The 14,654-nt window shown below is 35.1% G+C and overlaps 1 protein-coding gene and 1 long non-coding RNA gene across 2 annotated transcripts in view; one reads left to right on the top strand and one right to left on the bottom strand.

Annotated features, from left to right (window-relative positions):
- Nucleotides 1-3,067, top strand: part of LOC136040341 (uncharacterized) — a 70,731-nt gene extending 67,664 nt beyond the window's left edge. Inside the window, exons 9-10 of the mRNA XM_065724582.1 lie at nt 1,755-1,920; nt 2,861-3,067. Of these exons, the coding sequence (XP_065580654.1) occupies nt 1,755-1,920; nt 2,861-3,009 (315 nt within the window). The 3' untranslated portion in view covers nt 3,010-3,067. The remainder of the gene's footprint in view (nt 1-1,754; nt 1,921-2,860) is intronic.
- Nucleotides 1-14,654, bottom strand: part of LOC136040347 (uncharacterized) — a 55,679-nt gene that overhangs the window by 32,847 nt on the left and 8,178 nt on the right. The gene's annotated exons all lie outside the window — the stretch shown is intronic.

Raw genomic sequence — 14,654 nt, 5'->3', positions numbered from 1 at the left:
AGTGTGTAGCAATATCCAATAGTCCTTATCGAATTTATTAGTCATCATTGAGTCAAAGTTTTTTTCAAAAAGATACTTCAATTAATTTCAGTAGCATAAAATATTCTTTGGCCCCTGTAATTATATTTACGTTCAAAGAAACTGCTTTTCATGGTTTTTCATTTCTAAAACTATTGCCGGCTACTATAGCAAAAGATTTCCAAGAATCATCTTAATTCGCAAAATGGTAAACAATACAATTTTCCCATGAAATATTTTTTTTATTTCCCTGAGGTACTGCGATCAATTGGCCATAGTAAAAGATAGTCATCGGCATTAATTGAATTTATGATATCGTGAAGAATAAAGTGATGTGACATGAACCATGAGGGCTTATGAGCATTTTAAATTCTATAGTCTGTTTTAAAGCATAAACGAGGTTTAGACTTAAGGAAGAAATTCCTACGGTGTCAATAATCCGAGTTTCTTACCATTTATAATGGAGGATATGGAATTGCTCTTGGATAATTATGTCTGATTTTGATCATATCCCACCTTAAGAGGTTTGTTTTTACTGAAAAGGGCTTTTTGTCACTAAAGTTGGGAGCCTAAATTGAGTAGAATTGGGCACTATTTTGAATATACACTTCAGCAACACTTCTGTCCCTAACTGAGTGCTGCTTTTTGATCTTATCAAGTGTTAATAGGACATCACCTGGACTTCAAGTGTCCGATCAGTGTCATGACTACTGGGCAAGGGTCCTCCGTTTTAATTATAGTGTATTATTGGCAGAAAAACAAGATGTTCAAGAGTTTATGAGGTTATTGATTACGATTGGGAATTTAATTATCATAAAATAAATAAATATTTTACAATGGTAACTTTATTTCATTATTTAATAGATTCTGAGGCTGTTGATTACAATTACGAACACAAGATTAATATTTCACAACTAAATATTTCCAAAAAATCGCAGAAGTTTTACAAATTCTGTTAGATTTTAATCACAGCTGGTATTCAAATGTTCCTATGCTTGTTGAATATATTTGAGGTTAATACCACATTATAGAAGTCCAATTTCAAATGTTGATAAGGTATATTACAGGAATATTTTCTGATTTTGCCACTGAAGGGAGCATTGCAACATGGAAATCCAGAAGCAAACATAGTAATTAGTTTACATAAATTGAAAACGGTGTGTAATGTCCACCAAATTAGGCACTGCAGCATATCTGAACTAGTTGCTGACAAATTTTGGTTACTGTAGAAAATCCCGCACCAAAATGCGATAATTATTTTACTTCTGGCCTATACATATTGTTAGATTGTCATGGAAGTGGTTGTTACCACGACAGCTAATACCTTAGGTGAAATATTCACTTAAGTAAACATATGTACTATTTGTGAAGTACATGCGCTACTCGGTATGTTGGATTTAGATTCTTATTTTGGAATATTAGCCTCAGATATATGATCAATAGGCTCAGATCTATTTTTTGGGGAGTCCTTGCATTAAATCAAAAGTTTATATGTAGGCAGTCGTGTCAGAATTATCAACCAATATGTGAAAAAATTGACTATAGTTTACCATCTTTTAGCTGGAAAGTCTCCAGTAGGCCTACAGAGTTAATATGAACCTGAGACAACATGATAATTTCATGAAAGAAAAGTATCAGGAATTGTGCTTGATTATTTCTTTCCCATATTAGATTTTACAGTAGTTCTTCTGTTGAAATATGTGTTTCCCTATAACAATTTCAAATATGATTTGCAGGTGGTACCATCCTCACTAGAAAATATACTTCTGAAGCATGAAGGAATTAAAGAAGCAACTGTAATTGGCATACCGGATGAGGAGGCTGGAGAATTACCTTGTGCCTGTATTGTCCCACAGTTGGGCTACAGAATTAACCCATCAGAAGTAGAAGAGTTCTTAAACAGTAAGTAAACATTCATATTTTTTGGTATGGTACTGCGTATTTAGAAGGTGCTTTACTTAATTGAAAACAAACTAATTTCAGACTAAATCACAAGAAAAACGCCAGTGAGTCTAAATGTTATCTAATAAGTTTTATTCCAGTCGAAAGTACTTACTTGTTTTTATAAAAAAATTATCCTGGAGGCAAGGAAAGAAAGTTTGGTCTTCAGTCTTTAATTGAAATTGCCAATAACATTATTTACATTTATCATTTACTATTTTGCACTTCTCCACGAGAAAAACAAAACAAGTTAACAGGTCAATAAGATTAAAACCTCCTCACTTATATAATCTTCAAGTAGTGATCCCAAGTATGTACTGTAACAGCTGGTTTTTCTGTCAGTTTACATTCCACATTCCTTCATATTTAGTATTAAAACGCCAAAGCTTTTTTGTTTAATAATTCGTGCACAAGAACTTCTATATAAATCTAGGTATTTTGGTCAAAGATAATGTTTTTGGATGCCCTTAGTTGAGGTTTACGCTTGATTTTATGAAGAAAATATAATAAATTAGCTGGTAACCTAAAACAACATAGTTGTGTTGCTCTAACCAGGAGGGCTCAAAAAGAATTGAAAGTTTTTTTTTCGTAAAACAAATCATAGAAGCGATAATATTGTAACTCTGATGTAGCTAATCCAAAGTTGCTCTACAAATCTGAGATATTCTAAGCCAATAATAGAGATTTGCACGTAAACTATTCACTTAAGGAGCCCGTGTGTGGGAATTTTCCTTTCTTATTCACTGTTTCATTTTAATGTCGCATCATTTTTTGGGAAGAGAGAAAATAAAAAACTATTTGTTGCTTTGGAATTTTATAAGAAAATTGGAGTAAAAGTTTCATGATATATAGAAAAAAACCAGACGAAATATGGCAACTAATTCTCATTTCTTTCTTTCAGGCAGGGTGTCTGATTATGAAAAGCTGAGGGGAGGTGTCATTCTGAGAAGGTCTTTAAAATACAATGAAGTGGGAAAACTTGATAGAAGAGCTCTTTTGAAAGACGTGCTTTTGAACCAGCAAGAACTCTTAGGTACAAATCGACAATGATTTCAAAGTATTTTTGTTAACATCCTATGTGTAGTAAACTTGTTTGTTTTGATTTGAATTCTGTGGTTAATTTATTTACTATAAAAGCAGAGTAAGCTCATAGGCTTGTATTTTTGGTGTCTTTTCTTATATTTTCTTAGGTGATAATGGAACGCTAACTGGGATATTAAAATTATTATGTTGACAGGTTTGAAGCTGATTGTAGCTTCCTGTTAGCTGGATTTATCTAAATCAGTGATAATTTTTCACTGAAGGTTCTTCAATATGCTCGTAATATCCTTATAAGCTTTATCCTTCAGAAATAATTGGAGCTAGAGAAACTAATGTTGAAATCATCACGTTAATCATGTTTTAAAACCTGTAAGGTAATTTTTCTGCTTCTTATAATCTTGACTGAGGTAGGTGTAGCCCATCGGTTTTTTGGTTCTATGTAAATGCTTATTGACTTTTTTCTGCTATGATCTGATTTTAAAAGAATTTAACAAAAACGTACAATTGAAAGGAAATCGTAAGTCTGCCAGACTTTCGACACGTTAATTATGATTGCAGCAAGTATTGGTGTCACTTTTGGAAATGAAAACAAATGTAGCAACAATAGCTTCCGCACTAAAAATAGCTCGTCTAGAAGTCCATATATATAAAATTTTATATCTCTTGCCTCTCAGTTTAAGATAATATAACTTCTACTTTTCGGGACTCATGTCTTACTTTTAAAATTGTCAACGTTCACTTGTTTAGCTAAAAAAAAAAAAAAAAAAAAAAAAAAAGAGTAAGAATGGACTTATTTAAAAGTAAGTGGAATTTTTATAAAGTTGTTTCATAAAATTATTGACAGTAGCTGGAGGAAGCTGATTTACAATATTTTTTTTGTAAATGAATAGAAAAGTTCTAATTGATATAAATATAAAGCTTAAGAACTTTTTTAACTTGTATTTTAGCTCCTTTGCCTCATTATGCAATAAAGTGAGCTCCTTAATTATTGTTTTTTCTTTCTTTTAGTGCCCTAATCTTAAAATTAGGTAGCTTTCAGAAAAAAAACCTTTCAGTCGAAATATTCAGCAACGCTACTTTTCAATATCAATTTCAATCATTCATGGATACTTCTATGAGTTGGATGGGTGTGGGGCTGGCGTTTAGATATTAAGTATCCATTTTTTGGTTCAAATTTTGGCTAAAATCTTGTCTTTGCTTACATATTTCTGTGATCCGTGGGAACTTTTATGATTTGCCCGCTGTATGACATTAAATATTCTAAATCGTCCTAGTTTGAGAATAAATTTAAAAGAAATTTTTTTCTGAGGAAAGTAAAAAGCGAAGTTAAAACTTAAACGAACAAAACTTATTGTTTCACAGTCTATGTAACATATATCAGTAAAACTAGTACAAATAAAACAACGAATTATATTTCCCTATGTTTGTATGATTATAGAAAACTAGTTCTTCATTGAAAACAAAACAATAGAGGAGTTTGGGTACAGTAAAAGCAAACCTAAAAAAAATAAAGCATTTAGGATTGTTGCTGAATTTTTTTTTGTTTAATTTGTTGTCACTTCTGTACAAGGAATCAGTCTAATTATTGGTTCTTGCTTTTTTTCTGGAAAGGACATTTTGTGAAATAGGGTAGAAAACTTTAAATGAAGTTTATACAATATTAAAAAATTTTCTAAAGAAAAAACTATGATAGCTGGGAAAGTAAATTTAATAAAAAAAAATCATTTCGTAGTCCTATAGATCATTAAAACATCTTCCTGAGAACGAATAACAACATTCCACATGTCTTTCATATTTCTTGGAGATAATTCGAGAAAAGTCAGTGTTGAATGCCAGTTCCAGATTTTTTTTTTTCGCTATGCAACGCAAAATTGCTTCGTTCACTTACAAATAATTTCATAGTATAATTTAATTTTTCATGTTAATAACTGTCAAATTTGTTTTACACCCTAAAGGTAATTTTTTCTAGACATGATAGAATAAGTTTCTCCTGTGCAAAAACACCGATCTTGACCTTATTATAAATAAAAAAAAATAGTGTTTTTTAACTGAAAGTAAGGACCGACATTAAAGCTTAAAACGAACAGAAGTTATTCCGTATATAAAAGAAGATGCCCCCTCCTCAACGCCCCGCTCTTTACGCTAAAGTTTGACTCTGTCACAACTTTACTTTGTAAAACAAAGAAAAACTTCAGCGTAAAGAGCAGGGCGCTGAGGAGGAACATCCCCTTTCATATACAGTATAATTTCTGTTTGTTTAAGTTTTAATGTCGCTTCTTACTTTCAGTAAAAAAAAAACTTTTTTAATTTATTTCAGAACGTTTTTGAATTAATGGAGGTTTTGAATTTGGCTCACCGTACATGAATAATTAAAACAAAATTTGCATTTTAAATTCTCTTTTTTAAAACTAATAATAACCTTATAATAACCTAAGTTTGATTTTTGTTTCAGTTGTTTAAGAATAGCTCCTGAATCACAAAGGCTATTTAATTATAATAATATTCTCTTTTTAAAGTTAAAAAGGAACTTGAGCGTAAGAGCGAGCTACTGATGAGAAGCAACCCATCTCATGTACGTAATATTTTCTGTTCGTTTTCAGTTTAATGTTGCTTCCTACTCTTAGTTGAAAAAACTTATTTTTTATTTAATTGCTGATCATTTTCAAATAGTGTCAGGAAATCCAGCTCCCCCTCCATGGAAAATTCCTGTTTCCAACGAGAATTTCTTTGTGAAAAGATTCTCCCGTGTAACTTAAATTAGCGATATTTGCGGAACTTATTTGTAAGGCACAGTAACAAAACTGGCAAAGAAGTCGAAACTATTCTTATGGAAATGAGAGTCACAAGGTGAGCAGTTCTCAGATGACTGAAATGAATGAAAGTAAAGATCTTTAAAAGATATACGTAATAATTTCACTTTATTTTAAGTTTTAATGTTATTCCATTCTTTCAGTTGGAAAAAACTTGGTTTTTATATATTTAATAACAATCACATGCCAAACACATACAATATATTTGGTTTATTCTCGCATAACAATCATAGTTATGAGGCTGCTGAAGGTAAAATTCAATGCTAAAATTGGCCGCAAAATAACAAAAACAAATTATTGTTTATATTGACATTTATTTTAAAAAATTCGAACTTTAACGTAAATAGTTAGGTATTGACGAGGGGGCGACCTTCTTCGTATACGCAATATGAAGGGGTTCACAACCTTGTCAATACCTCGCTCTTAACGCTAAAGTTCGAATTTTGTTCCAATTCTTTAAAAATGACCCCTGAATCACAAAGGCCGTTTAATTAGAATAAATAACACTTTTGAAATTACTAAAAATACTTTACCGTAAACAGCGAGGTATTGACAAGGAAAAAAAAACCCTCGTATACGTAATAATTCCTGTTCGTTTTAAGTTTTAATGTTAAACCTTACTTTTAGTTGAAAAATCTTGTTTTATTTTGATTTAATTTCTGATCGTCTTTAAATAATGTTGGGATATCCAGCGCCCCCCTTTATAGAAATTATCGTCCCCCCATGAGAAATTCTTCCGTAGAAAGCTCCTAACACGTAACTCCATCCCCCCGCCCTCCCCCACCAGAAGAAATCCCCCCTGAAAACGTCTGTATGCTCACCAACAAATAGTATATGGAAACAATAGGAACATTTCATAACTCGCAGCCCTTCCCCTGGGGCTGTCGGGGATTAAATCGTCCTCAAAGAAATAGTTAATAGATATTTCGACTATTTTGAACAAAATGAATATCTCAAAATTTTGATCTGGCGACTTTGGGAAAAATGAGCGCAGGAGGGGACCTAGTTGCCATCCAATTTCTTAGTTACTTAAAAAGGGCAATATAACTTTTAATTTCCGTTCGAATGATTTACCTCGCGGAATTCTAGGAACACTGGTATGATACGATCACCCCTGGAAGAAAAAACAAATAAACAGACATCCGTGATTTTAATTCTAGCAAAAAAATACGAAATTCTACATTTGTGCAGATAGGAGCATAAAACCTCTACAGCAGGGTTCTCTGATACGCTGAACCTGATGATGTGATTTTTATTAAGCTCTATAACTTTTAGGGGAATGGTTCCCCCTTGTTTCGAAAATAAGGCAAATTTTTCTCAGGCTTAAAACTTTTGATGGGTAGGACTAAACTTGATGAAATGTAATAATAAGTAATCCCTCTTTTAATATACAACTTTGAGTGGTTCTAGAACCACATGACTGCAAATCGCAATGTAACCTGACAACTAGAAAAACATCAAAGAAAAAAAAAATGCAAATAGGTTTTTAGTACAATGATTTCTCTATATACATTACAAACGGTTTTATCCTGTCTAATAAATAGTGAAAATAAGCAAATAATTTGATAAGTAAATGTAATAATAAGTAATCCCTCTTTTAATATACAACTTTGAGTGGTTCTAGAACCACATGCCTGCAATTCTCCAATCCCTAAGTGGAAAGGGGTTGGGGTATGGATTTAATGATCTAATAGGAATATAGCTGCAAATCACGAAACTGGATGACCTACATTCCCTTTTGAATAAATGTGCTTGAAAAGTTTAAAAAATAAGGGCATCACATTTACAAAAATAGTGAATTATCAGAAAAATAATTATATAGAAAGCACAAAACAATGATTGAAAAAAAATGAAGACCTTGAACTCTCTACATTCTTAATTAAAGTCTAACGCTCTACTAAATGAACTAAGACGTCTCAGGTGCCTGTTAATCCAATTCAGTCTATAGGTTGTCGTAGGACCATAATTGCGTAGACTATAGCGCTTTTTCCAGGGACTATAGAGGGTTATGTCATCACCAAAAGCATAGACCGTATTCAATAGATACATTTGTAATTGGCTACTCTAAGACATTGAGCTAATTAAATTTTCTATTGTAAGGAGTGAGAGCATTAAACTATATTTGGTGAAGATAAAATTTGCGAACAGAAGGAGGAGAGGGAGAACGTCCAGGAATAGTCATGTGGAATTTCAAAATCCAATTATTTGTTATTCTATGAGCTTCTTCCTCTTAAGAGCAGTTTATATCTCAATAATAATTTTGTGAGCATTACCCTCGGCTGACCGTTTTGAAGACAAGGAGTTCATAGTGAATTCCCTCAAGAGACTAGTTAACATTGAAATCTATGAAATCTAAAAGACGGTAGAATATGTAAAAAGCATGTAGATACGAGTAATAGCTTGAAGACGAGCCATTAAACATATCTCTACGGAGATGTGGTAGCCTGCTATTCGCGTTAGCGTTGTAGTAGCCTACTGAAGCAGACAATTAAAAAAATAATAAGGAAATCAGAGAGGTAGTACACAGGAGGGGTTCTTGTGAACCTCCATTTAAGGGTTTTGGACCATTGAATTATTACAATGGTACAGTTTTATAGTTCCAAGCTTTTCCACTTAAAAAGTGACAAAAAGGTATCATTTTTAGTGTTTTATGGCACTTGCAGATGATAGAATTGATAAAATCATATAGATATAATTAATAGCTTTTAAATGAGCCATTAAATATCTTTCTAAGAATTTCTTGTAGCCTACTAGCTCCATCTTTTCCACCTGAGATGTGACACCAAAAGTGCAATTTTTAGTGCCATTTGGCACATGTAGATTCTGGGATCTATAGAGAGAGCGTAGATATGAGCAATAGCTTGTAAATGAGCTATTACACATCTATATACGAATTTCTGGTAGCAAGATAGCCCCTACTCCTTGAGAAATGGTAAAAAAAAGTGCTCTTTTCAGTGCCTTACGGCACTTGCAGATGGCAAAGTTTATACAAACCACGTAGATATGAGAAATAGCTTATAAATAAGCCATTAAACATATTTATATGATGCTTAGGTAAACCACAAGCAATGAAAAAAAAAAAAATCAGTGCTACTCAAGCAAAAATGGGACTTAGCTTATTTTTCAAGATGGGGGACTGTAATTCCTTTGTACAAGGTTTCCGACCATGCTAATTCCAATGGTGCACTTTTCATTTTGACTAAAAACCATTTTTGAGGGGTTTCAGGATTTCCCTAAAATCACCATACATTTTTTTTCGTAATAAAGTTTCACTTTTAAAATGAACCGAAATAATGGTCATCATTCCTGAATCAGTGTCAGATGGCAATTATTTCACTCAATACAATTTTTTTACCGAGTTTTTTACTTTTGGTTACTATGGGATGGGACCGCGTTGAGAGCCGTAACGTTTTAGCGTATTCTTATTGTTTATCCATTATTTTGCCTCCCAGGGTCTCGTCATATAGAGGGTATGGCTCATGCAGTTTGAAATTGAAAGTTCTAGTGTCGTTTTTAGAGTCAAAAGTGATCGGAGGGTAACCATCTCCCTTTTCTTCCCACGCGCTTTTCTTCCCAAATAAATTCGATCAAAATTTGGGATGGCCATTTCTTTTAAAGTAGTCCCAAGCTAAATAATTGTGCCTCCAGTGTTGGTATAACCCCCCAAAGCCCCTGGGGCAATGGCTGTAAGTTTTTCAAGTTGCCCATTGTTAACGTCTATGATTTTTATGGGGAAAAGAGAGCATGTTTTGATCCTGGGTCTCCAACAAGGTTTAGTGTAATAAGTGCAAAACTTTGAGGAAATGTCAAGAGGAATGCTGAACACAATAAAAACATACTTTCTGCAGGCTGCTTGTCAAAAGCTTGTATCAGCAATATCTATGGAATGGCTGAGGGTATTTAGTTTAAACTTTCAAGGTGTGTAAAAGGACGTGATGAAAAGCGATCGAAGGGAAAAGTGGTTGGAGGACAGCCAGTCCTCTCCCAGTGCCATTTTAAATTGCCTTCCCTCCCAAGACATTTGATAACAAATTTGAAATAGCCATCTTGTTCAAAATAGTCTAAAGATCAACTAACTATCCTTTCAGGGGTGGCATAGCTCCCCGTGGCCCCTGGGTCAAGGGATGTGAGATATGCAAGTTCCCTGTTGCTCATATACAAGGTTGGTTATTATGGAAATGGGGTATGTTTTGTCCTGAGTCTTCAAAAAGGCTTAGGAGGCTAAGGTGAAACTTTCAGACAATGTTGAGCGGATTGTCAGAAAAATAAACCAGCTCCCTCCTTTTGTTCTTTTAGATACCGTTCTTAATACTGATAGAAAATTTTAGATACAGGACTTATCACTGGAAATGGGGGATTTTTGGATCATGGGTTTGTCCGAAAAGGTCAAGGATACTGAGGTGAAATATATGGGAATGTTGAAGGGTATATTGAGCTAAAGCAAAAGAAAATTGTGTGCAGGACTATATCCAGGTTTATTTTCGGGGAGGGTGAGGGTTTGCAAAAAAATTTCGGGGGGGGGGTCTACCAAAAAAGCTTTTAAAAATGCATCAACAATTTTCTTATATTCATTTTGTTACGTTTACGAGTTGGACAGACATATCAGGGGGGGGGGGCTCAAAAACCCTATCCCCCTGGATACAACCTTCACTGTGTGCATTCAAGCTATCTGCAAAAAGGCGTTTGTGCAATATCTTTGGAATAGGAAACGGTATTCACTTTAAACTTTCACGGTCACAACTACCGCGATTGTTACTATGAATGCAACTGCACTCACTTTAGACTGCTTCTGGAACTATTTGCGACTGTGACTAAGATGACATGCGAAAGTAACTATTTGCATCTGTTTTACTTCCAATTTTGACGACAACTACTAGTGACTACGAGCACTTGTGACTGTGACTGCGACTACTCGCAACTCTGACTGCAACTGCTAGCGTCTGTGACTACTTCTACTAGTGACATCTGTGAATACTCTACTCGCAAACACAATCAAAACACACTCTGTGTATGTTCTTTGCATGCACGGCGCATCAGCAATATCTCAGGCAATGCTTAGGTTATTCGGAAGAAACGTTCTTGTTCATCGATGTAGCAATAATGGGAATCTACAATATCGTAGGAATATCTAGTGGTCACTTACACCAAACTTTCAGGGCCACTACTAATACTACCACTACGACTGCTACTTCAACAGTGATTACTCATGACTTATGACTGCAACAACTTGCAACGGGGATTTTGACTACTTGCGACAGTGAGTACATTTATTTGTGACTGCTTTCAGAAGCTTTTACAGTCGTACTTGCAACTACGATTGTGACTTTTGCGACTACGACCGCTTATGATTGTGACAACTTGCAACCGCGACTGCTAGCGAATGTGACTACTTGTGACTGTCACTACTTGCAACGGTGGCTTTGACTTTAAGTACTACCAGGAGTACCGCTACTACTACTGCGATCGCAGCTGTGACTGCAAATACTACTGCATTTTCTACTATTATACCTAAGACTAAAACACTAAATCTAAAGAGTTTAACTGCATCCTGCTTGTCAAAATACTACTACTACTACTAATAACTCACTGCAGCACCAAGCCGCCTGAGGCCAACACAGCTACGCACGCTCCTCCTTGAACCTAATCTATTCAAAGCCTCCCTCTTGACACCCTCCGAGGAAGTTCCCATTTCCTTTAAATCTTTATTTATGACATCCTCCCAACCCAGACAAGGACGACCTGCTTTCTGTGTAGCCCCAGACGGTTGGCCAAAAAGGACAATCTTCGGTAATCTGTCATCCTTCATCCGTAGAACGTGGCCTAGCCATCTCAACCTTTCTTTCATTATAGCCCCAGAAGGCGGGATTGAACCACACTTTTCGTACAACCTACTGTTTGAAATACGGTCAGTCAGCCGGGTACCCAGAACAATCCGTAGGCAATTTCTCTGGAAAACATTTAGTAAATTTTCATCTGCTTTTTGGAGTGCCCATGCTTCAGAGCCATATTTGACCACTCTCATCACTGTAGCTTCCAATATTCAAATCTAGGTTTGTAGACTTATCTTTCTATTCTTCCAAACTTTTTTTAACTGTGAAAAAACACCCTGAGCCTTAGCTATTCTACTTTTAACATCTTCACTGCGCCCACCATCTTTACTAATAATACTACCAAGGTAACTGAAGCTCCCAACCTGATCAATCTTTTCGTTACCTAATGTCACCTGTTCATCTTCACTTATTCCTAGCCTTAGTGACTTAGTCTTCTTAACATTAATTTTCAAGCCTATTTTAGAACCCTGAACTCGTAAAACCTCTAAAAATTCATTCATTTTGCTCACACTTTCATCTAATATGCTTAAATCATCAGCATAATCTAAATCCAGGAGCGTTCTTCCTCCCCATTTGATTCCATGGTCTCCAATTGCCTTAAGACGGCTCCTTTAATGGCTCCTTAAGACGAAGTCCATCAAAATGATCCATATAAAGGGGGATAGAACACAACCCTGCTTAACTCCTGATTTAATACAAAACCAGTTGCTTACCGCATTTCCTAACTTAACCGCAGCAGTATTATTCTCGTACATAGCGCAAATCACTTTAATGTATTTTTCTGGTATACCATATAACGATAAGACCTTTTTTAACGCTCTTCTATCAACAGAATCGAAAGCTTGCTCATAATCGATAAAACTGAGGGCCAAAGGTGTTTGACAACGAAGCGACTTCTCAATTATTAACCTAAGAGTGAAAACATGATCGACACATCCTCTACCTTTTCTAAAACCGCATTGTTCTTCCCTTAAAACTTTGTCTACAGCATGTCTCAGTCTAAAAAGTATCATATTACTCAGTAATTTGCTACCTACAGAGACCAGACCAATGCCTCGATAATTACGACACTCACTCTTGTCACCTTTCTTATACAGTGGTTTAATTAAGGTTTTCCTAAAATCATTGGGTACTTCCCCTTTTTCAAAAATCATGTTCATAATCTTCAGTAGCTTATTCCTAACCTCAGAGCCACCATATTTAAGAAACTCATTGATCATACTATCAGCACCTGGGGTCTTATTATTTTTTAATCCTTTTAGTACTGTCGCTAATTCTTCCTCACTAAACAAATCTTCCTTCACATCCAAGGTATCACAAACTTTTTCATTTGCATCTATATCTTTTCCTGCAACTGTATCTCGGTTTAGCACATTCTCAAAATGTTCCACCCATCTTTCTTTAACTTTTTCCTTATCACTAATTGTGGCCACATTTCTATCTTTAACTGGGACTAGTCCGGATTGGTTACTCCCTTTCAATCTATTATCATGCCAGTATAATATTTTACTATTATGCCGTCTAGCTGCATCTTCCAGATCCTCAGCAATTTTATCCATCGCCTCCACTTCACATCTCCTTAGTTCATATTTTAATGCTTTCTCCACTTTCTTTACATTCCTTTTGTTTTCATACGACCTATCACTCAGATAATTCTTATACAAACACCTTCTACTCTCTATTCAACCTACAGCTTTTTCACTTATATTCCTAGTTGCAGTCTTAGCACTCTTCCTAGGACACCATCAGCAACTTCACAAATTGTTTTTCTGAAATTATTCCATCCATCTTCCACATTGTCAAATTTTAAACTCTCAAGCTTAGTACTCAACTGTTCCTGGAATTTTTTCTCAAATTTTCATCCTGAAGTCTACCAACATCATAACTTTCCGGGAGGGAGTTACCCTTCCAAAATTTCAGCTTGAAATTAACCTTAGACACTACTAGATGGTGATCTTTACTTTTAACATCAATAACGGCACTCCTATACACCCTAGTATCTTGTATTGATCCTGATAGTCTTCTGTTTACAATAACATAATCAATAAGGTTTGCTGTCTTACCATCACGTGAATACCATGTCAACTTATGGGCCATTTTGTGACCAAACATCGTAATGGTTATAACTAGGTTGTTATACCTACAAAATTGCAAAAGCCTATAGCCATTACTGTTTTCTTTTCCTATACCAAATTTACCTAGGCTAGAATACCATCTATCCTTATTTCTACCAACCTGGGCATTAAAATCTCCTAGCAAAAACACCATATTTCTACCTGGTACCCTGTCTATTTGCTCCTGTAACTGTAAGTAAAATTCATCTGAGTCACTAGTATCTTCATCAGGTGGTTCAAAGGGGGCATATACTACTATAACTGATACCCTAAACTTTTTAGTCAAAAAATGAGCAATTAGTATTCTATTATTAATACCTTCCCAGCCTAAACAAGACTTAGCAGCTTCCTTATTCATCATGAGCCCTACTCCCTGTCTATGTACCCCATCCTTCCTGCCCGAGTAAACAAATGTCACCTAATTTCATGCTTCTTACCCCTGAGATATGAGTTTCTGAAACTCCTAATAAATCCAGTTCAAACCGTCTGAATTCGTCAGTCAAAATGTCGATGCGATAGTCATTTTTTAACGTCGTAACATTCCAAGCTCCAATTTTCATGTTCTTTAAATCTTTGAGATTATTTTGGCCTCAGGAAAAGCAGTGATCCCGGATACCAGTGCAGGATGGGGACCAACATATCTTCTCAAGTCTACACCGAAGCGCTTAAGCCGGTTTAGAACCGGACAGCAAGAAGTCCTTGGGACCTCCAGTAAGTTGGAGGTTTTGTGCAATCCTGGGCCCATTTTGGTCACAACATGGTTTTCAGCACTTGGCAAGGCTCTTCTATCATCAAGAGTCGGAATCCTGCACAGAGAGTCCCAAGCCTATTACCTCCGACTCATTATGTATTCATGCCTACAAATATTATGCTACTACGGGGAATAATGTAAAAAAGGT

The sequence above is a fragment of the Artemia franciscana genome, chromosome 2 (genome assembly GCF_032884065.1).
Source record: "Artemia franciscana chromosome 2, ASM3288406v1, whole genome shotgun sequence".
NCBI lineage: Eukaryota > Metazoa > Arthropoda > Branchiopoda > Anostraca > Artemiidae > Artemia > Artemia franciscana.
Note: the sequence above shows the minus strand (reverse complement) of the source record. Positions and strands in the feature narration are given on the sequence as shown.